Source organism: Jaculus jaculus, chromosome 18 (genome assembly GCF_020740685.1).
Source record: "Jaculus jaculus isolate mJacJac1 chromosome 18, mJacJac1.mat.Y.cur, whole genome shotgun sequence".
In the NCBI taxonomy this organism is placed as follows: domain Eukaryota; kingdom Metazoa; phylum Chordata; class Mammalia; order Rodentia; family Dipodidae; genus Jaculus; species Jaculus jaculus.
The window spans coordinates 10,586,074-10,609,490 of record NC_059119.1 but is presented as its reverse complement, the minus strand read 5'-3'; the positions used below and the strand labels follow the sequence as shown (position 1 = coordinate 10,609,490).

The following is a 23,417-nucleotide window of genomic DNA, read 5'->3' as shown; positions in this document are numbered from 1 at the left end:
AGGATATGATGGAGAGTGGCGTTTCAAAGGGAAAGTGGGGGGAGGGAGGGCATTACCGTGGGATAAGTGGTTACAATCTCATAAATGAGTACAAGTGTGGTGTACACATCTGTGATTCCTGAATTTGGGAGGGTGAGGCAGGAGGAGTTTGAGTTCAAGGCCAGCTTGGAAAAGCAATCCAGGTCTTATGAGCAGAAATGGATCATAATATAAACAAGTTACTGAATGTTTATCAGTTATCTTCCATCTTTTTTCCCCCCAGAATCTTTAATTCAGAACTCTGTGTCACAAGCCACTTGGCCACCAGTCTGCTTTCCTTCTGTGTCAGCTGTGACCTCTCTCTGCCATCCAGGTCAGGGAGCCTGAAATGCAGGGAGGAGACATGCGTCTACTGCCATGGGCGGTATAGAGGTCTTCACTGGTCATTCCAGCTGGTTGAAGAAAAGATCCCGGCCGTAAGCACTGGGGGAAAGGACTGTTCCTGCAAAGCAGGCAACACCTTGTAAGTTATTTGTGAAAAAGGCTTTAATTGTCTTGTATCTATGCAACTTTCACAGCATACATTTGCTTCCTGGGTTTCGTATGAAATGTGGCTGTGGTGGAAGAAATTTAACAAAAACAGGCCCAGAGAATTTTTTAACAGTTTCTATGATACAAGCCTTTTCCAGGGAACCAGCATGACCCTGGGTCTCCTCCTCGTCTACGCAGCTGCACCCTGCTTGTTTGTGTTCTGGTCAGAGTGGCCATGGGCACAAGCATCCCTGAGAAAACAGCTTTGTTTTTTGTTTTTTTGTTTTATGTAGGGTCTCGCTCTAGCCCAGGCTGACCTGGAATTCACTATGTATTCTCAGGGTAACCTTGAACTCACAGCGATCCTCCTACCTCTGCCTCTGAAGTGCTGGAATTAAAGGCGTGTGCCACCATATCCAGTTTACATTTATACTTTCATATATGTATGTGTGTATATATATATATATATATATATATATATATATGCATATATATACATACATATATATAATTTTCATTTATTTATTTATTTATTTATTTATTTATTAGAGAGAGAGGGAGAATGGGCAGGCCAGGGCTTCTAGCCACTGCAAACGAACTCCAGATGCATGTGCTACCATGTGCATCTGGCTTACGTGGGACCTGGAGAATCGAACCTGAGTCCTTAGGCTTCAGCACCTTAACCACTAAGCCATCTCTCCAGCCCAACATTTTTACTTTTTTTTTTTTTTTTCAAAGTAGGCTTTCACTCTAGCTCAGGCTGACCTGGAATTCACTATGTAGTCTCAGGGTGGCCTCAAACTCACAGCGATCCTCCTACCACTGCGTCCCAAGTGCTGGGATTAAAGGCATGCACCACCATGCCCAGCTCATTTTTATTTTCTTTCTTATCATTGATTTATTGCTAAGGAATTTTCAGTTTGTGTCCCAAAAACATGTAACCTTAGAACTTTGTAACCCACCAATAATACCACAAATTCAAGATGGTATCAAACTGCCTGCTATATGTACAGTCTATAAAACCCCAAGCTATCAGAGCTCAGTAGTCACGCTTTGGAACTTACTCCCGAGTCCATGTCAACATGAGTAAATTTCCTGATTCTCCACCCTGTCTCTAGTGCCAGTTCTGGGAACCTTAGTTTCCAGTACCATAGTGACATCCATTAAACCTCAGAATTGACTGTGAGTGTTGATTTATCACATTTGTCACTAGCTCCTGGGTAGTGAATTTAACATCGTGTGCATTTGAGAAATAAATGGAGGAAAGTCAAGGTACTGATATTTAATTGGAAAAGAACCAATGATTCCATTTTTTATTTCAATATATTCCCAATACATGCCTAGTAAAATACACTAAACATAGAAAAAGGTGGAAAGCCAGTAATTAAAATACAGTGCAATATGTAATGAGGTGAATATGTACATACATGTATATCTCTTTGGCTTTAGGAGGTCTTTACATGTCCCTGCTTCGAAGGGCTCTGCAGTAATGTATATCCCCCCCCCCCCCACGCACTTTCAAAAGACAAACATTTGGCTCTGGGATGGTGGCTCATTCGTGTAGTCCTCAGCATTCAGGATACGGAATCAAAAGGAATACATGAACTCAAGGCCAACCTGGGCTACAGGTTTAAGACCCTCCCTCCACAAAACAAATTAAACATTTATGACTGGAGTTAGTTGGAGCAATGAATTAGACGTGAGTGTTTGACTGTTCTTTGTGCTTTCAAAGCTCTGAAGAAAATTCTGTCTTCTTCTAAGTCCATCCAAAATGACTGAATTATTAGAAACCAGACTCTGTGTCCTAAAGATGAAAAAGAAAATTATTATCTTCAAAAGGTACCTGGAAGAGCTAGGCATGGTGGTGCACCCCTTTAATCCCAAGAGGTAGGAGGATCACGGTGAGTTCAAGGCCACCCTGAGACTCTAGTGAAGTCCAGGTCAGCCTGGACTAGAGTGAAACCCTACTTCAAAAAAACAAAATTAATTAATTAATTAATTAATTTTTTAAAAATGTAGTTGGGCATGGTGGTGCACGCCCTTAATCCCAGCACTGGGGAGGCAAAGGTAGGAGGATCACGATGAGTTCAAGGCCACCCTGAGACTACATGGTGAATTCCAAGTCAGCCTAGACTAGAGGGAGACACTACCTCAAAAAAAAAAAAAAAAAAAAAATTGGGCTGGAGAGATGACTTGGCAGTTAAGCACTTGCCTGTGAAGCCTAAGGACCCCAGTTCAAGGCTTAATTCCCCAGGACCCATGTTAGCCAGATGTACATGGGGGTGCAAGTGTCTGGAGTTAGATTGCAGTGGCTGGAGGCCCTGGCACACCCATTCTCTCCCTCTCTCTCTGTCTCTCTACCTCTTTTTTTTTTGTTTGTTTTGTTTTTTTTAGTTTTTCAAGGTAAGGTCTCACTCTAGTCCAGGCTGACCTGGAATTCATTATGTAGTCTCAGGGTGGCCTTGAACTCATGGCGATCCTCTTACCTCTGCCTCCCAAGTGCTGGGATTAAAGGCGTGCGCCACCACGCCCAACTTTCTCTCTCTACCCCTCTCTCTCTCTGTTGCTCTCAAATAAATAAAAAATTTTTTAAAATTGAAATAAATTTCATCTTACTATATGAGATCACATCTTAACTTTTTTGTTTGTTTGTTTTTCGAGGTAGGGTCTCGCTCTAGCCCAGGCTGATTTGGAATTCACTATATAGTCTCAGGCTGATTTTGAACTCACAGCGATCCTCCTGCCTCTGCCTTCCAAATGCTGGGATTAAAGGTGCACGCCACCACGCCCGGCTAATCTTGATTTTAATTACTAACTTCTGTGGGACTGTAGCTAGCTGCGTACGTTTATGCATACTTACCGTGGAGAGTCTATGCCACTATCTCCTGCCACACTGTGATATTCTGTTCCTTCCAAGTGGTTGGGTTCATGCTGGACTTCATGGGCCGACACTGGCCTAGGTGAAGTGTGGAAAAGTTCTAACTTTTCTGTGAAATGTTTTCTCACGTCCTGATTTGGAGGACTCGGATTCCAGCCAGTTGGTTTGTGTCCTGGGTCCCCAGTAACATCCTGTAGGACTTCGGCCTCAGAAGAGGCACTGGCAGGGGCTGAGGCCTGCGCACTCTCAGCAACGTGGGGCTCTTCACAGCCAAAACTAAGCCGGGTTCCTGAACGTAGGTCATAGCTTTCAGCAGGGAGGTCCGGGCTTTGGTCTTCCTCTTGATGCGAAAGCAAATCGGAGGGTCTGCGACAATGATTTCTTTTAAGCACCCGAGACTCAAAGCTATCCATTTGGTTGTTACGCTCACTCGGCGATCTCTCAGTCACTTCTGGTTTTCCTAACTGATTCCATCTGCTTCCACCTGCGGAGAAATACTGGGTGTGTCCAGGCAGCACTTGGCATAAGTCATTGTTCTCAGAAAAGTCGTCATCCTCCAGATACAATGAACTGCAGGCCCCGTCGTCCTCCGCTTCGTCCTGACACGAGGCCTGGCCATCATCAGAGAAGCCTTCATTTTCTAGATTCACAACATCTGCCTCCGGGACCAGGGCCCTTGTGACCCGCTCTTCCGAGTCCCTGTCTGGTCTCTCATGTTGCCTCAGGTACTTTGTACCAACTGAGTAATCTAGAAGGCCAAGGTTTTGAAACTGGTGTATTGTGCTGTCCACTAACCCACAAGCAGAGGAGCAACCTTGTGACTGATGGGTCTGTCGTGTTTCTTTGGTCTCCACTAATCTGTCAGAGCGACAACGGCTTTTCCTGAAGGCTTCGGGCATTACCTCGTTTTCATCGCCACACCCGTGGTCATCTCTCAGCTTACTTTCCCCAAGGGAACAGTGCTGACCGTCGGGCCGCAGAATCCTACACTGAGGGTCATGTGCGCAGCCCTCTCTGGGGGCATCATTGACAGGAAGGCCAGCGGAGTTAGTGACATAGGCGGACTCTGTGTTAAGTTTATCGTGACACTGCCCACTGTACGGTCGCTGGGCTTCCCCGTTAAGGATTCTTAAGGGCTTGGAACACCTTGACCTTTGGAAAGACTTTTCCTTTGCTTCACCCTGACTGGGTTTTGGATCACCAGTCTTGCCAGCGCTGTGCTCCTTGGACACTGGGCTCCTTCTGAGAGACAAGCCCTGGAAAGGATTAGTGATTTGCTTTTTGTAAATCAAGTGGGAACCCAGCACAGCTGGATTCTCAGTAAGCGGCTTCTGACCTTCTCCATCTTTGAAGCTGTTGGTTCTGGGGGCAGGCTGCGCCGCGGGGACCTTGGCACTCTTCTCGGGCCTAATGCTGCCTGGGCGAAGCTCGCTCCTGCCACCCCGAGCCTTGGGCCTGTCCCTGTGCGAGTGGCCCCGTCTGTGAGGCTTGGCACACCGGGCCTGCCTTTTCTTGATGCCCTCTTTGGAGGGACACTTACTGCGCCTGGCCGTCAGCGTGTCGGTGGAAGTGCCCTGGCTGGTGTATCTTTTCTGCTCTTCGTACTTTTGCATGAGGACGGTGTGCTTGACCAAGTTGTCCACAGTCAGCACAGGGTTGATCCTCCTGATGATCTCATGCTCGACATCTCGGGGGATGTTGTCCCAGCTGTCCTCATTGCGGACCGGCCACTCTTCCGGCGGAAACTGTGCAGAGAAGCTGCTGTGCTCCGTTTTGGGCTTTTCCTTTCTAGATATGCTGCGCCACAGGAAGCGAAAACCAAACTTCTTGCCTTTCTCTTTGTCCTTTGTGTCTGGCAAAGGTTTGCCGCTCACACAGATGTGAGCCTCTTCAGATGCTGAGACTGCCTGACTCTGAGCCAAAGATGCCCCGAGGTCTTTGTGGGCTTTCCTAGTCACTTCTGTAGCAGGTGGCACGTCCCCAGCATCCTGGGTGCGTGTGTCGGGGAAACAGCGGCAGGATGGACAGTGGCAGGCAGGGGCCCTGTTCTCCGTGGCCCGCTCTGCATGGCTCTCCAAGCTCACCAAATAGGTCACAGCCCTTGGCACCAGGTGATCTTCGCCTGACGGGAGGACTCTCTTATTCTCCCGTGTGGGGGTGTTTGTGATGAAGTACGTCTGAGGTGTAACGATGAAGTAACCCTCTCCCGTGTGATAAACCTTCCGCTCTTTAATCAGAGTTCCCAGACAGGTGTAGAGGATGTCTTGAGATGGAACTGCGATGCCTACAACAGACAAGATTTTTTTTTTTTTTTTTACTTTTGGAAGCAGGGTCTCACTCTAGCCCAGGCTGACCTGGAATTCACTATGTAGTCTCAGAGGGGCCTCAAACTCACGGCGATCCTCCTACCTTTGCCTTCGAGTGCTGGGATTAAAGGTGTGCTCCACCATGCCTGGCTCTTTTTTTTTTTTTTTTTTTTGAGGTAGGATTTCACTCTAGTCCAGGCACAATTCACTATGTAGTCTCAGGAGTGCTGGAATTAAAGATGTGTGCCATCATGCCTAGTTGGTAAATAATTTTTGTTGTTTTTATTCAAGGTAGGGTCACTTTAGCCCAGGCTGACCTGGAACTCACTCTGTAATCCCAAGATACCCTCAAATCCACAATAATCCTATCTCTTCCTCCTAAGTGCTGGAATTAAAGGTGTGTGCTATCATGCCCGACTAAAAAAAATTTTTTTTGAAGTAGGGTTTCTCTCTAGCCCAGGCTGACCTGGAGTTCACTATGTAGTCTCAGTCTGGCCTCAAACTCACAGAGAGCCTCCCACCTCAGCCTCCTGAGTGCTGAGATTAAAGGTGTGCATCACCATGCCTGGCCAATAAAATATGTTGTTATTTATTTATTTATTTATTTCAGAGAGAGGGGAAGAGACAGAGAGAATGGGTGCTCCAGGGCCTCCAGCCACTGCAGAGGAACTCCAGGTGCATGTGCCACCTTGTGCATCTGGCTTATGTGGGTCCTGGAGAATCGAACTTGGGTCCTTAGGCTTTGCAGGCCATATCTCCGCCTCAAAACAACTTCCATAATTGTGAACAGTATCCCCTAAAATATTTATTTTATTTATTAGAGAGAGAGAGAGAGAAAGAAAGAGGCAGACACACACAGAGAGAATAAGCGCGCCAAAGCCTTCAGCCACTGCAAACAAACTCCCGAAGCAAGCACCACCACATGTATCTGGCTTACGTAGGTCCTGGGGAATCGAAACTCGGTTCTTTAGCATTGCAGACTAGCGTCTTGACCACTATACCATTCCTCCAGCCCCAGTAAAATACTAAAAAAAAAAAAAAAAAAAAGGACAAGCCAGGCGTGGTGGCACACATCTTTAATCCCAACACTTGGGAGGCAGAGGTAGGAGGACTGCCATGAGTTCAAGGCCACCCTGAGACTACAGAGTGAATTCCAGGTCAGCCTGAGCTAGTGTGAGATCCTACCTAGAAAAAACAAAAAAAGGGGGGGGCATTTCGCCAAGATGGCACCGAAGGCAAGGAAGGAAGCTGGCCCTCCCAAAGCCGAAGCCAAAGCACAAAAGAAGACCGGCTCCCCACCCACCTTCCCGCGACCCGAGACACCGAGGCGCGGTGAACACCCTGGGAAGAGCGCCCCAGGAGGAAGAGGCCGGACCACTGGACCTCCATGAAGTTCCCCCGACCACCGAATGGGCCATGTAGACAGAAGACAGCCACCCACTGCACACAGCAGACAGGCTGTGAAGAAACTGTGACACTGGTGTGGCCAAAGTCAACACCCTGATCAGGCTGGTGGAGAGAAGAAGGCAGACATTCGGCTGGCTCCCAACTGTGATGCTTTGGATGTTGCCAACAAAATTGGGATCATCTAAACTGGATCCAGCTAGTTATTTTAAACACACTTTTTTTCACTATAAAGAAATAAAAAAATAAAATATTAAAGGGAAATGGGCTTTTAATCCCAGCACTCACTCAGGAGGCAGAGGCAGGAAGATTGTGCTGAGTTCGAGGCCACCCTGAGACTATACAGCAAATTGCAGGTCATCCTGGGCTAGAGCAAGACTCTACCTTCTAAAAAGGGGGGGGGGGATCATCCATAAACAGAAAGCAAACACATTCAATGAACTGGAAAGAGGGGAGAGAGATTACCTGGATAATGTTTCACCAAGTGCTCCAAAAGAGACTGCTGGGTTACAAGAACCTGCGCTGCATTCATGTCGGAGATGGCACAGCAAACCACTTCACCCAAGGGCACGAACTGAGACTGAGCGATGGGGCTCATCTCCACGGGGAAGACGTCGCCTGTGGTGGGCAGCAGAGAGAGGAGGTGACAGATCTGCTGGAGCGTAAGATGGTCCCTGGGTTAGTGAACCAAGAATAGCTCTAAAGCCTGAGGATGGATCTGCTCTTCGTTCACCTGTTACATGAGGGTGTCAACTTTTAGTGGACTTTTAGGAAATTTGCAATGTCTAAGTAGTGACAAGGAAAAAACAGGAATTGTCCATGGAAAAGGCATCAAGTGCTGTCAGATTCAGGAGGTCAGCCATGCTTATACCTGGGGTTCACAGCTTTCAAAGCACATGTTCGTATCAGCTACCTGGGGAAGGCAGAGGTAGGCGTGGGGGGGCCTGGGGGGTAATTTTCTTCGGTGGTGTAGCCACTGGTAAATTGCATGTGCTCTGGTAAATAACCCTACCTCCATGCTCATGTATCAATCTTAATTAAAACTAGAGGGGGGCTGGAGAGATGAATTAGTAGTTAAGGGATTTGCCTGAAAAGCCAAAGGACTTAGGTTTGATTCCCTAGGACCCATGTAAGCCAGATGCACAAGGTGGTGCATGCCTCTGGAGTTCGTTTGCAGTGGCTGGATGCCCTGGCACACCCATTCTCTCTGTCTCTTTCAAATAAATAAATAAAAATAAAATATTTTTTTAAAACCCTTAGAGGGACACACACACAGGTATCAAAGGACCCAGGTTCAATTCCCCAGAACCCACACTGGCCAGATGTACAAGGGGCACATGTGTCTGGAGTGCATTTGCAGTGGCTGGAGGCCAAGGCTCGCCCATTCTCTCTCTCTTTACCTGCCTATTTCTGTATCTCATTCTCTCAAATAAATAAATAAAAATAAAATATTTTTTAAAAGTTATATATCAAAGTTAAAAAATAATCTATTGAGACTACATAGTGAATTCCAGGTCAGCCTGGGCTAGAATGAGACCCCATCTTGAAAAACCAAAATAACAATAATCATCATCATCATCTAGCCAGACGTCACGGCACACGCCTTCAATCCCAGCACTCGAGACATAGAAGGAAGATCACTGTGAGTTTAAGGCTACCCTGAGACTAGATAGTGAATTACAGGTCAGCCTGGGCAAGAGTGAAACCCTACCTTGAAAAACAAAAAGGAGAAGAAGAAGAGAAGGAGTTGGAGAGCTGGCTCAGAGGTTAAGGCACTTGCCTGCAAAGCCTAAGGACCTAGGTTGGATTCTCCAGTACCCAGATAAAGCTAGATGCACAAGGTGACACATGCATCTGGAGTTTGTTGCAGTGGCTAGAGGCTCTGACGTGCCTGTTCTCTTTCTTTCTCTTCCCTCAAACAAATAAAATATATGTAAAAAAAGAAGTACACATGGGCAATAAATTCATGAGGTTAAGTTCAGCATCCCAAGCCATTAGGCAGCTGAAAGCAGAACTGCACTGAGACCCACCTCACCCCAGTCAGCATGGCTCCATTAAGAGAAATGTTAAAATAATAAACGTGCTGGGCGTGGTGGTGCACGCCTTCACTCCCAGCACTCGGGAGGCAGAGGTAGGAGGATCGCCATGAGTTCAAGGCCACCCTGAGACTACATAGTGAATTCCAGGTCAGCCTGAGCTGGAGTAAAAACCTGCCTTGAGGGAGGGAGGGTATTACCGTGGGATACTTTTTATAGTCATGGAAAATGTTAATAAAAATTGAGAAAAATATATTTTTAATTTCAAAAAAAATCCTGCCTCAAAAAAAAAAACAAAACTGAGTATGATGGAACTTGTAACCTGAGAGCTGGTGAGGTGCAGACAGGCAGCTATGTGGGTTTGCTGACCAGCTCGAAGAGCCTACTTATCCAATAAAAACTCTACCTCAAAAAAAGGTGGACATGGGATAGAGAGATGGCTTAGTGGTTAAGGCACTTGCCTGCAAAGCCAAAGGACCCAGGTTCGGTTCCCCAAGACCCATGTGAGGCCGATGCACAAGGTGACGCAAGCACACAAGCTCTCACATGTCCACAAGGTGGCACTCATGTCTGGGGTTCCGTAGTACTGCTGGTGCCCTGGTGCATTATTTCTCTCCCTCTTTCTCTCTCATGAAAATTAAAAAATAAATAAAAATAAAAATCTAGCCGGAGCCAGGCGTGGTGGTGCACACCTTTAATCCCAGCACTCGTGAGGCGGAGGTAGGAGAATCGCTGTGAGTTCGATGTCACCCTGAGACTCCATAGTGAATTCCAGGTCATCTTGGGACAGAGTGAGACCCTATCTCAAAGAAACCCCCCCTCAAAAAAAAGCTGGACATGGTGGTGCACATCTTTAATCCCAGTACTCTGGAGGCAGAGGTAGGTAGAAGGATTATCGTGAGTTCAAGGCTACCCTGAGACTATGTAGTGAATTCCAGGTCAGCCTGGGCTAGATTGAGACTTTACCTTGAAAAAACAAAAATAAATAAATAATAAATAAATTTAAAAAAATTTTAAAACCTTGAGACAACATAGTAAATTCCAGGTCAGCCTGAGCCAGAGGGAGGCCCTACCCTGAAAGACCCAGTTAAAAAAAAAAGAAGAAGAAGCCATTTTCTGGCTATTTCATACTTCATAAGGTGTCAGATTTATGCCCCAACATAAAGCATCAGGGGGCCTCATGGCAAATGGGCTGCCTTTGACTGGCTGCAGTGGAGCAGTGGATCAAGCAGAGCCTCCCCACAAGCTATAATACTGGAAAAACCTTCAACTAGGGACAGGATATTACTAACGCCTGCCACTTAAGTTCCAGGCCATCCTGAGATGACATAGTGAATTCCAGGTCAGCCTGGGCTACAGGGAGACCTTCCCTCCAAAAAAAAAAGAAAGAAAGAAAGAAAGAAATATAAACTTTGTACACTCCTAAATGGGAGAGCTGGTTTTAGCATACTTTAAAAAAAAATTGGGGAGGGGGTGCTGGAGAGATTGCTTAGTGGTTAAGGCACTTATCTGCAAAGCCAAAGGACCCAGGTTCAATTCCCCAGGACCCACATAAGCCAGATGAACAAGGTGGCACATGTGTCTGGACTTCATTTGTAGTGGTTAGAGGCTCTGGTGTACCTATCTCTTTCTGCCTCTCTCTCTCTCTCTCAAATAAATACAAAAAAAAAAAAAAATTAAGCCAGGTGTGGTGGCACATGCCTTTAATCCCAGCACTTGGGAGGCACAGGTAAGAGGATCTCTGTGAGTTCAACACCAGCCTGAGACTACATAGTGAATGCCAGGTCAGTCTGGGCTAAGAGCAAGACCCTACTTCATAAAACAAACAAACAAAACATTTATTTGCAAGGGTATGTGTATAGGTGTGCAAAAGTCTGCAAACAAATGCCAGATGCTTGCTTCACTTCCTGCATCAGGCTTTACATGAGTGCTGGGGAAGTGAACTTGGGCGGCAGGCTTTGCAAGCAAATGCCTTCAACCAATTCACCATCACACCACCTCTGGTGTTAGCATACTGACTGGCACAGGCCAGTGGGAATGGCACCATGCGGCGGCCCAACACCCATAGGGCAGTGGTACCAGCTTGAAAAGGCACGTTTAACCCACATATCACCTCTTCCCTTTTCTTCTCCCCCCCCTCTTTTTTTTTTTTTTTTTTTTTTGGTTTTTTTGAGGTAGGGTTTCACTCTAGCCCAGGCTGACCTGGAATTCACTATATAGTCTCAGGGTGGCCTTGAACTCATGGTGATCCTCCTGCCTCTGCCTCCCAAGTGTTCCCCTCCTTTTTGAGCTAGTATTGCACTATATAGCCCAGGCTGGTCTCAAACTCACAATTCTCCAGCTTTAGCACCCAAAGTGCTGGCCTATGGGGAAACTGAAGTAAATGCATCTTTGTTATCATTGACTGTGTCGATTTTGATACCCAAATCCTCTAGTAAAATTTCAGGGACAAAATTAAATATTTTCATAAAAACTATCCCCTTTAATTAAAAAAAAGTTATGTTTTTTTGTTTGTTTTTTGTGTTTTCTTTCTTCATTTCTTTTTTTTTTTTTTCTTGGTTTTTCAAGGTAGGGTCTTTCTCTAGCTCAGGCTGACCTGAAATTCACAAGTAGTCTCAGGGGGACCTCGAACTCACGATCCTCCTACTTCTGCCTCCCGATACTGGGATTAAAGGTGTGGACCACCACGCCTGGCCAAAAAAAAAAAAAGTTATGTTAATAAGCCACCCAAAATTCTAAGAGGGAGGCTAGAGAGATGGCTTAGTAGTTAAGGCACTTGCCTGCAAAAGCCTAAGGACCCAGTTTTGATTACCCACGTAAGCCAGATACACAAAGTGGTGCATGCATCTGCAGTTTGTTTGCAGGGACTAGAGGCCCTGGTTCTCCCATTCTCTCTCTTTCTCTCTCCTTGTAAATACATAAGATATATTTTAAAAAATATTTTATTATGTATATGAGCGAGTGATAGAGAAAGAGGCAGAGACAGAGAGAATGGGTGCTCCAGGGCATCCCACCACTGCAATGAACTCCAGACGCATGTGTCACCTGTGCATCTGGCTTACATGGGTCCTGGAGAATCAAATCTGGGTCCTTAGGCTTTGCAGGATAGTGCCTTAGCTGTTAAGGCATCTCTCCAGCCCAAGATAAAATTTTTTTAAAAAGAAATTCTAATAGGATCTACTCTTCAAGCTTAAAATCTTTATTTTTATTGCTATTTTGATTTTTTTCCTTCCTGGGGGAGTTGAGACAGGGTCTCATATAAGGAATCCATGCTAGCCTGGAACTCGCTACATAGACCAGGCTTGGTTCAGATTTGTAGCAATCCTCCTCACTCTGCCTCCCAAGGGCTGGGATTAGTGATTTGCCTGGTTTGTGACAGTTTAATTTGGAGCGTTTGAACTTGATTTTAAGGTCTACAGGAGACTGTGTTAACAAATACATGAGATGGGAAAAAGAGTTCCTATGGAAGCATTCACATCCAAACTTTCTTGTGTCATGCAAACATGAACTTGTCATAGCATTAAATTCTAGGTAAAAACTAATCCTAATTCTATTTCATATTTAAAGCACAGGTCCATGGGCTGGAGAGATGACTTAGTGGTTAAGGCGCTTGCCTGCAAAGCCTAAGGTGCCAGGTTTGATTACCCAGGACCCATGCAAGGCAGATGTACAAAGTGGCGTATTTGTCTGAAGAACACCTGCAGTGGCTGGAGGCCCTGGTGTGCTCATTCTCTGTATCTGCCCCCCATAAATAAATTTAAAAAAAAAGCACAGACCTTTTTCAACTATAAGAACATCTAGTCTCTCCTTAGACAAGTGTGTCTGTAGACTTAGCAGCAGGCTATCTGCCAGAAAGTCATGCTATTATTGACCTTCCAATGGTTTAGCTGAGCCGCTGGAACTCAGCTAATTACCCGGATGCGGGAAATCTGAGACCATCTTTTTGGGCCCTGGTATCGGATCCCACTGTGGGAAAAACATCTTCCAAGTGCGCTCGCGAGGACAACCGAACAGAGCAGCCGGCAGACACGTACAGCGCTAATCAAAGAGGGTGTTTTGTTCCGAGTAACCCAAGAAGCTTCCTTGATTTTGAAGGGCTCTTTTATCCAGTACAGCATTTCCACCACAGTTTTTCTAAACCTCAAAATAAATCCCAACGTTAAAAAAATAAAAATAAAAAGCACGAAAGCATTCTGTAACAACATGCCCCTCATCGGAGATAACGGGCTGTATGAAAGCCGCGACGTGCATTCAACGATCAGCTCTATCGTGTTACAACTTCAAACAGGTTCAGAAAATCAATCAAAATGGAAATAAGATGAAGAAAGGGTTCAGTCTGGCACAGCAACCCACCCCCCTCCTTGCCTCCCATTTAACTGAGCAAAATGAAAGAACACCAACACTTTCTGCCACACGTACACACCAAACTCTGGCTGAGGTTCAGGAGCTGGCCACAGATCTTAAGGTAGCCAGGTTCTCTGCCATGGAGGTGAAATTCTTTCTCAAGCGTGGTCAATATTGGATGTGAGGATAATTTGTCCCAGTGGTAACAGAAACAACAACTGAGACTAAAGAAGGAACTTTCAGGCAAAAGTTTGAATTGCGAAGAAAAGGATGGAGCGCTCAGCACTGCAATATCTCAATCACATCTTCCAAGGCTCAGGGTCTAATGCGGAAGAGGTGGCGGAAAGAATGTAAGGGCCAAAGGAAGGGTAGGACTCCTTACAACATGCTCCTCTGGACACAAAATGGCCTGGATATCCATGACCTCACAGTGCCTGACACTACCTGCACAAGACCCTCATAAGAGGAGGAAAAGACCATGACATCAAAATAAAAGATTGATTGAGAGGGGAAGGGGATATGGTAGAGAATGGAGTTTCAAAAGGGGAAGTGGGGGGAGGAAGGGTATTACCATGGGATATTTTTTATAATCATGGAAGTTGTTGCTAATTAAAAAAAATTAAAAAAGAAAGAAAAGGAGACACATCGGGGGTGATGGCACTTGCCTTTAATCCCACACTTGGGAGGCAGAGGTAGGAGGATTGCCATGAATTTGAATTTGAGTTCAAGGCCAATCTGGAGCTAGAGTGACTTCCAGGTCAGCTACCTCAAAAAAAAAAGGGGGGGAGGGGCAGCAAGGATTGTGGGAACTTCAGGCTGCTGTATATTAACAGAAGAAAGATCATTTTTTTCCCACAATTGTCATGATTCCCAGAACTGACAAGCCTCTCTTGAATGAGTCTTTTATTTATTTTTTATTTTCTTGGTTTTTTGAGGTAGGGTCTCACTCTCTAGCCCAGGATGACTTGGAATTTACTATGTAGTCTCAGGGTTCAATTCCCCAGGACCCACGAAAGCCAGATGTACAAGGGGCGCACGCGTCTGGAGTTCGTTTGCAGTGGCTGGAGGCCCTGGTGCGCCCATTCTCTGTCGGTCTTTTCTCTCTATCTCTATCCTTGCAAATAAATAACTAAAATTAAGAGAGAGAGAAAAGGAAAAGAAGGGGGAAGGGAAGGAAGAAGGGAGGGAAAAAGAAATTTGCAGCTCACTTTCCTGAAGCCATTCTTGACCCTGCTCAGCCTGAAGGGCATTCAGGTTGGCCTCGACTCACTGGCCATTTACACGGGAGACAGAATTTGCTGTAGGTTTTTCCCAGGGCCATAGCGAGACGTGCTGCAGTTATTACGGTGTCTAGCTACCCATTAGTGTACACCTCGAACCAGCTCAATCCCATAACTTGTTGGGGGGGGCGGCTATAGGCTTTTCAGAGTAGTACTTATAGTGAGATTAGTTCATGTGACTAAAACCAGAAGGCTTGGGATGAGGCTGCCACAGAGGCAGGGGATCGACCTCATCTTGCCCTGGGTTATTTCTCAGGCAATAGCTGAGAAGTGCTATTTAAAGACAAACCCAGTGGATCTGGTCCTAGCACCTGCCAGTCAGATCAGTACAAAATGGTCAATGGACTGACATATTTTTATAGAAAATTTACTAGTAGTCAAGTGTGAAGAAATCCAAAGGGTAGAATTGTGTGGAGTGGACAAAAGTTTCTTTTTTTCTTTTCTTTCATGGTTAGAACTTTCTGAATAAACTGTGCTGAAAACTTGAGTTGCTCGAGATACAACTGTCTAGATGAGAATTCCACATAGATGTGCCCAATCCTAGAAGCATGTGTTTGTATTTCAGGGGGCCGGGAGACTTGAAGACATCTCTTAAGTCAAAAACCTGTAGCCACCAGGGTTTATTCAATGCCAGTGGGTAAGTATTTACATTTCAAATGCGTAGAGAGAAAAAAGCCAGGTCCTTTGATCAGGTATCTTAGCAGCAGAGGTTTTCCCCCTCCTTTGGGGAGGGGAGGGCAAGCAACTCCCTTTTGGTCTGCATACAAGCAAAGGATGCCTGGCCCTTTGTGACTGGAGGGTACAGTCACTTGTAAGAGGGTTTTCCCACCTGTTTCTAACAGTGTCATCCTGGGTGACTAATGTAGATGTGTGGTAACTAATCTGGTTCCACTTCAAGGTATTGGGTTCCAGGGACCCAACTCCTCAGCAAGACAAAACTAGAGGAAATTACCACACTTGTTCTCAGCCAAGAAGCCTGAAGAGCCTGAGGAAACTACAAAAAGAAAAACCAGCCAGGCATGGTGGCGCACGTCTTTAATCCCAGCACCCGGGAGGCAGAGGTAGGAGGATCGCCTTGAGTTCAAGGCCACCCTGAGACTACATAGTGAATTCCACGTCAGCCTGAGCTAGAGTGAGACCCTACCTTGAAAAAACAAATAGGCAAACTGGGACTGCAGAGATAGCTCAGCGGCAAAAGGCACTTGCTTGCAAAGCATGTATACCTGGGTTGGTCCAGGTTCAGTTCTCCAGTACCCATGTAAAGCCAGATGCATAAAATGGCACATGTGTCTGGAGTTCATCTGCAGTGGCAAAAGGCCCTGGCATGCCCATACACATGCTTTTTTTTTTTTCTCTCTCTCTCTCAAATAAAAAAATTTGGGGGGGAGCTGGAGAGATGGCTTAGCGGTTAAGTGCTTGCCTGTGAAGCCTAAGGACCCCGGTTCAAGTCTCGGTTCCCCAGGTCCCATGTTAGCCAGATGCACAAGGGGGCGCACGCATCTGGAGTTCGTTTGCAGGGGCTGGAAGCCCTGGCGCGCCCATTCTCTCTCTCCCTCTATCTGTCTTTCTCTCTGTGTCTGACGCTCTCAAACAAATAAATAAATAATTTAAAAAATGTTTTTTGTTCGAGGCCACCCTGAGACTACTTAGCGAAGTCCAGGTCAGCCTGAGCTAGAGTTAGACCCTACCCTGAAAAACCAAAAAAAAAAAAAAAAAAAAGTCTTTAAAGAGTAACGAGATGGCCCTCCCTCCACCTTTCCTTTACTCAATCAATGTTGGAGGGAGGGCTAATAAAAATCTAAAAGGATATAAATAAATCATATGGAAACCTACATTTTGGGCAGTGGAACACTCAGGAGCCATAGCTTGCTACTAGAAAATTTACTAGAAAATGGGATACCTTTCAGTGAGTCATTGGCCAGGGAATTCCCTGATGCCCCCAAAACATTACAGGCCATTGCCAAGGCCCTTGGATTCCCATAAGGAATAGATGGTAAGACCATATTGCTGAAGACTCCACATATTTGGGCTACAAAGCCACTAAGAAATCCTGCTAGACCTGAGCTGATAACCTCCTCCAGGTAGACCAGCTGACAGAAAGCTGGAAGGAGCCATTCTGCATACAGTTCAATGGGACAGAGAGAAATCACCAGTGAAGATTCTCAACAGTGGACACTGCAAGCCTTATATATATTTTACCAGCCAAGCCAAATGAGCCAATGGGTGCAATAGTGGCAGGTCTGTCATGGTGGAAACCAACTGCCTTCTAATTGGACTGCAAGCCCGCTCCATGGGAGGGAATACATCCCTGATACTGAAAACCTACAACAGGGGTAGTCATGAGCCCTAGGGGTGTAATGTCTGCTGCTGTCTGGCTAAATGTATATACTATGCTCATCAAAGTGCCCAGTAAGCACTTCTCTTAATGTTCATACCCTTATATTAATGCTACTCACATTTTTGGTAAAGAATCTTCTCTTTTCAGATGGCAGTGACCTTGGGATGACTCAGGAGATATCATGGTAAGAAGTGGGAAGAAGTGACAGGAGTGCTCAGCACTGCAGTATCTCCATCACACCTTCCAAGGCTCAGGGTCCATTGGGGAAGAGATGGCAGAAAGAATGTAAGAGCCAAAGGAAGGGTAGGACTCCTTACAAAATGCTCCTCCAGACACAAAATGGCCTGGATATCCATGACCTCACAGTGCCTGACACTACCTGCACAAGACCATCATAAGAGGAGGAAAAGATCATGACATCAAAATACAACAGAGACTGATTGAGAGGTGGAGAATGGAGCTTCAAAGGGGAAAGTGGGGTGGGGGGAGGGCATTACCATGGGATATTGTTTACAATCATGAAAGTTGTTAATAAAAATAAAATAATTAAAAAATAATAACGAGATAGGCTGGATAGATGGTGCAGCGGTTAAGGTGCTTCCCTGCAATGCCTAACAAGCTGGTTTCAACTGCCCAGGACCCACGTAAAGCTAGATGCACAAAGTAGGACATGCATGTACCTGGAGTTGTTTGCAGTGGCTAGAGGCCTGGGTGTAGGGTTTTTGTTGTTGTTGTTTGTTTGTGTTTGGTTTTCTTTCTTTCTTTCTTTTTAAAGGTAAGGTCTCGCTCTAGCCCAGGCTAACCTGAATAGACCTTGAAATCTCCCATCATGCTTTTTTTCTAAAAAATATTTATTTGCAAGGAGAGAAAGAGATGTAAATGCATCTGGTCTTTTGTTTGCAGTGGTTGAGGCCATGGTGCACCCATTTTTCTGTCTCTGCTTCTGCTCTGAAATAAATAAACAAAAATATTTTTTAAAACAAATAGTCATGGCACTTGAGGCGTTTTTACTCAATAAGGAGACACTAAGCCCTGTTGGGGTCTAGGCACCTCAGCTATAAATTTCAGAGGACAACACACACATTTGGCCAAGTGGTCCCACCACCACCTGCCTTTTCTATGGATCCCAGCAGGTGTGTCCTCAGAGCAGCAACTGGGCCTCAGGAGCAGAAGGGTGCCCCTCCCCACATTGCTGGTGGCCCCGCTGGATAAGCAAACAGCTGTCTTCCCTGGCTTCTCCAACCCAACTCACCCTTTCATTTGTTAATGCCATTTGCTAGTAAAAAAAAACCCACAAAAACAAAACACTGGAGGCCTGGGGCACAGAGAAGCAGTTACCCCTACACATCAAGCTCCCTCTTTTTTTCTCACTCCAGAGAAAAATGAGGCAGAACTCTACCTCAAAAAAATTAAAAAAAAAATTAAATGACCAAAATAAGGGTTGGAAAGATGGTCTAACAGTTAAAGGTGCTGGCCTGCAAAACCTGACTGCCTAGGTTTGATTCCCCAGCATCCACATAAATCCAGATGCACAAAATGGTTCATGCGGCTAGAGTTCGTTTGCAGGGATAGGAAGTCCTGGCGTGTCCCTTTTCACTCTCTTTTTGTCTGCCTCTTTCTCTCCGTTTCCATCTCTCAAATAAATTAACAAAATTTAAAAAAAAAATTGCTGGGCGTAGTGGCACAGGCCTCTATTCCCAGCACTTGAGAGGCAGAGGTAGAAGAATCTTTAGACATTGTTGAGAAAGAGGCAGACAAAAAGAGAGTGAAAAGGGACACGCCAGGACTTCCTATCCCTGCAAACGAACTCTAGCCGCATGAACCATTTTGTGCATCTGGATATATACGATAAGTTATAAAAGCAGAACATTGCCAGACGTGGTGGCGCACTCCTTTAATCACAGCACTCGGGAGGCAGAGGTAGGAAGATCACTGTGAGTTCGAGGCCACCATGAGACTACATAGTGAATTCCAGGTCAGCCTGAGCTAGAGTGAGACCCTGCCTTGGAAAAAAAAATAAGCTAGCCCTCATCTTAGGCTTTAAATAACTGCATAATAAAATAGCATCAGTAAGTCCAAAGCTGAAACATAAAGTTGGTAAGTTTTTTTTAAGAAAAAGAAATGTTTTGTGTTTTTGTTTCTTCTGTCACAGCTATGATTCCTTAACTGTGTACCAGGGTACCTTAGTAAATGAACATGAATACCACAGAATGCAATAAATTTGGGGAGGGGCATAGCAAAATTTGTTGATACCACACAAACTATCAATTCGGGGTAGTTTACATTTTCCACACTAGGTAACATCGTATTCCTTTCCATGACAACATCCTTATAAAACTTTCAGTAGTTTTGATAAAGTTTGTACAAGCAACATAGTGGAGCAGGAAATGACAGCTATTGCCGAGGTTTGCGACATTATGCAGTGTTCAGTGACTGGTAGAGACCGTGGATGGGCAATCAATTTCTAATACATGGCCGCCCATTCATCATGAGAGCTGAGCAGCTGCATGACAGGACAGCCTTCAGAAGTGACTCAAACTTCAAATAAACCTGTTATCCTGGGCTGGGGAGATGGCCTAGTAGTTAAGGTGTTTGTCTGCAAAACCAAAGGATCCCGGTTCGATTCTTTTTTCCAGCACCCACGTAAGCCAGATTCACAAGGTGGTGCATGCATCTGGAGTTCACTTGCAGTGGCTGGAAGCTCAGTCACGCTCATTCTCCCCCCCCCCCCAGAAATAGGTAAATAAAAATAAAATATATATTTAAAAATTTGTTATTCTTTTTCCTTGCTAATCTTTTTTTATCGAGTGTTGGCCGGGTTCGTGGTGATGGCGAGGAATGGAAAGTCACCTTTCTGTCTCTACACCAGCAGGCAGGCACCACAGCTCACCGGACCCCAATAGTGGCATCATGGCTGCCTCTGACTTAGCACAAGCCCTCTCTTATTTCACCCCCGCGCCTAGCCCGTCCCCCTCCCCAGCATCCCACTCCCTCTCTGCATTATAGGGTACGCTCACCCTTTGAAAGGGGGTGGGGAACCAGAGAACGTAACCGCTAATTCAAACCAGAAAAACCCAGGACACAGAACTGAAAAGACTTTTTCATCCAGCCTGTGTCCAAGACCCCTTCCCCCATGAGGATTCCGGTTGGGCCACTTGGCTCACTGTTCTCAGAGCCAGAAACCTATTTTCTTCACTCACTCCTGCCTGCAAATAAAAGGACATGGAGTTTGCAGAGGCTGGAAGCCCTAGCGCGCCCATTCTCTCTCCCTCTATCTGTCTTTCTCTCTGTGTCTGTCGCTCTCAAATAAATAAATTAATTAATTTAAAAAAAAAAAGGACATGGAACGTGTTTGTGTGGGTTTTGCAATGAGCGCTCTCTCTCTCTCTCTCCCTCCCTCCCTCTCTCTCTCTCTTTTCTCTCTCAAGGAAAGAAAAGCAGGGGTGGGAAGGAAAAGGCAGCATGGAAGTGACAAGACTTCCAAGGTGCTGGGCTGGCCTGGGGGGCATCATTCCTGGACAAGACCACAGACAACATCAGGTGTCTGCAGCTGCCCTGCTCCCTTGCCCCTGGGGACTAGAACAAGTGTCTGTTTTCTGCTGCTCTTTGTCAGATGGGAAGAGGAGGACTTGTGGACCAAGACAGAGAGGTTCCCCGGGTAGGCTGGAACAACTGGTGACTTGTCAACAACACCTCCTCTAATGGCCCCCATAATTCCCATGTAGCGCAGTCAGATCTAGGCGGTTACTGGGAGCCGACACCGTCACTGGAGTTTAGTGGCCAGTGTCTACAACAGCCTAAAACAGTGGTTTCATGAGAAGCTATTTTATACAGGCAAAAGGCTGTTGACAGGTTCCAAACAAATGGGTTGGTCTGAAAGCCCAGAGAGATGAAGCTTTATGAGGGTGGCGGATAGGATATGTTGGGCACACCACCTATTACTTTTTTCTCAGTAGTTAACTCCAGAACTTCTGCTAGGTTCTGATCCAAGACCATGTGCCACCATCCAAGACGAGGGACTGAAGTTGAGCCAGGCAAGGTGGCGCACGCCTTTAATCCCAGCACTCAGGAGGTAGATGGAGGAGGAGCACTGTGAGTTCGAAGCCACCCTGGAACTACAGACCGAGTTTCAGGTTAGCCTGGCCTAGAATGAGACCCTACTTCCAAAAACAGAGCCAGGAATGGTGGCGCACGCCTTTACTCTCCAGCACTCGAGAGGCAGAGGTAGGAGAATCGCCATAAATTCGAGGTCACCCTGAGACTACATAGTGAATTCCAGGTCAGCCTGGGGTACAGTGCGAACCCCCACCTCGGAAAAGAAAAAAAAGGAAGTGGGACCAGTTGGGAAGAAGGTGGGGAAGAGAGAGCAACGGGATGTAACGAATGCAACGTCCGCAGCGCGCCAGACCCCTGTATAGAAGGCAGGGCTGGAGAGATGGCTGAACGGTCAAGGTGTTTGCCTGCGAAGGGTTCAGCTCCCCGGGACCCAAGTCAGCCAGATGCGCAGGGTGGCTGGAGTTTTGTTTGCAGCGGCTGGACGCCCTGGTGTGCCCATTTTCCCTCTCTCTCTCTCTCTCTCTCTCTCTCTCACACACACACACACACAACACGCACAAATTAAACAAATCAATAAAGTGTAGCGCGCTGCGCACGAGTGAAGAGTTGCGAAGTGCGGGCATCGCGGGGCTGGCCGGCGCAGGAGGGAAGGGAAGGGAAGCGAAGCGTGCGCGGGAGGCGGCGGCGCGGCCCTCGCCGGGCCCTCGCCCCCCGCCCCGGCCCGGGTCCCCGCGGCGCCGAGCCGCACTCACCCACGGCGCGGAGGCGGAAGCCGGGCGGCGGGCGCAGCGCGCGGCGTCTCCAGGCGTCGCGCAGCACCTGCAGGCGGGCGGGCGGCGCGCGCACCAGCAGCACGGGCAGCGCGGGGCCTCGGAGCCAGCCCGCGAAGCCCAGGCGCGGGGCGGCGCGCGCCAGCCGCGCGTTCCAGAAGCAGCGCGCGTTGGCGCGGCAGAAGGCGCGGAAGACCGCGCGGCCGCCGGCCTCGTCCGCGGGGCCCCCGGCCTCCAGCCGAGCCAGCACGAGCGCCAGCGAGCCCGGCGTCAGCTGCACCGGCCGGGCCATGCTGCGCAGCGCCGGAGCCCCGGGGCCGGCCACGCAGCGCCCCCCCGCCGCCGCACCCGCCGACTGCGCGCCCGCCTGCCCGCCGGCCGCGGGGCCGCTCGCTGCCCGGGGGAACCGGGGGCGGGGCCGGGGCGGGGCCTGCGCCGCGCTCTCGGGGTTTCCCGGCGCTGGCCTGCGGGGTCACCCTCCGCTCCCCCCCGCCGCCCTCCCCGCTCGGGCGGCAGCTCGGGATACCGCTCGGCGCCCAGTCCGCAGGACCCGGGATGCGGCTGGAGTCTTGGCTTTGCGGTGACTCGCTGGGTTCTACCGGGGAGCCCCCCCTCGTGGGATTTACGCTCGGGAGACAGGAGACCCGGATTTGAGCCTCGGTTCTGCACCTGACCTCATGATGCATGCAAGTTATTTTCCTTCTCTGGTCTAAGAAGTGCCCGAACTCTTCATTATACGAGAAAGTTCACCCGCGTCTTCACTGAAGTTGTAGGATCTGCTCCTGGCCCTGGGGAATCCCTTACTTTTCTTTATTCTCTTTCCTTTCCTTTCCCTTCCCCTTCCCTCTCCTTTTTTCTTTTCTTTTCTTTTCTTTTCTTTTATTTTCTTTTCTTTTCTTTTCTTTTCTTTTCTTTTCTTTTCTTTTCTTTTCTTTTCCTTTCCTTTCCTCTTCTCTTCTCTTCTCTTTTCTTTTCTTTTCTTTCTTTTTTTCCAACGCACAGTCTCCCTCTAGCCCAGGCTGACCGGGAACTCACTCTGTAGCCCCAAGCTGCCCTCCAACACTTAGTGCTCCTTCTGCTGGGATTAAAGGAAAAAGCCACCACACCACGCTATCCCCCCCCCCCCACACACACACACCTTTTTCTTTCTGAGATAGGGTCTCTCTCTACCCAAGCTGACCTAGAACTCACTCTGTAGTCCCAGGCTGGCTTGGAACTCACAGAGATGCTCCTACCTCTGGCCCCCTCTCAGCCCCCAGTGCTGGGATTGGAGGCGTGCGCCACCACGCCCGACTTGTCCCTGACTTTTGAGAGATGAAGAAAGCACTGTTGCAGAGGCTCCGCACACTGGTGAGGTGCAGTAACAAAACCCCGAGACTCAGCTCTAAATTGGATCGGGAGAATGAATACACAAGACCACCCCTAAGGGAGGAGAGGTTGTGAACCTTTGCGGCAGCCTGTGGCCAGTGTCTCAACGCCATAGAGGCCAGAACAC

At 47.3% G+C, this 23,417-nt stretch overlaps 1 protein-coding gene across 4 annotated transcripts; it reads right to left on the bottom strand.

Moving 5' to 3' along the window:
* Positions 1-1,824: 1,824 nt before the first annotated feature.
* On the bottom strand, positions 1,825-22,214 carry Stox1 (storkhead box 1). Of its 4 annotated transcripts, none has more exons than XM_045137117.1 (4): positions 21,905-22,214; positions 7,564-7,716; positions 3,371-5,672; positions 1,825-2,314 (listed from the first exon to the last, which is right to left on the bottom strand). In XM_045137117.1, the coding sequence occupies exons 1-4, from the start codon at positions 22,212-22,214 to the stop codon at positions 2,167-2,169; spliced, it is 2,913 nt and encodes a 970-aa protein (XP_044993052.1). In that variant the 3' UTR covers positions 1,825-2,166. The 4 variants fall into 4 exon arrangements, with proteins under 4 accessions (XP_044993052.1, XP_044993049.1, XP_044993051.1 ...); XM_045137114.1 differs by lacking the exon at positions 21,905-22,214 and adding an exon at positions 11,731-11,779; XM_045137115.1 differs by having other exon boundaries at positions 2,162-2,314; positions 5,473-5,672.
* Positions 22,215-23,417: the final 1,203 nt, after the last annotated feature.

Excerpts from the sequence above, each read along its gene's own strand:
- Stox1 (XM_045137117.1), bottom strand. The coding sequence starts at position 22,214 with ATGGCCCGGCCGGTGCAGCTGACGCCGGGCTCGCTGGCGCTCGTGCTG. Across the intron at positions 5,673-7,563 it reads CTTGGTGAAACATTATCCAG|GCATCGCAGTTCCATCTCAA; the intron begins GTAATCTCTCTC and ends TGTCTGTTGTAG. Across the intron at positions 2,315-3,370 it reads AGTGGCATAGACTCTCCACG|GACACAGAGTCTGGTTTCTA; the intron begins GTAAGTATGCAT and ends TTTCATCTTTAG.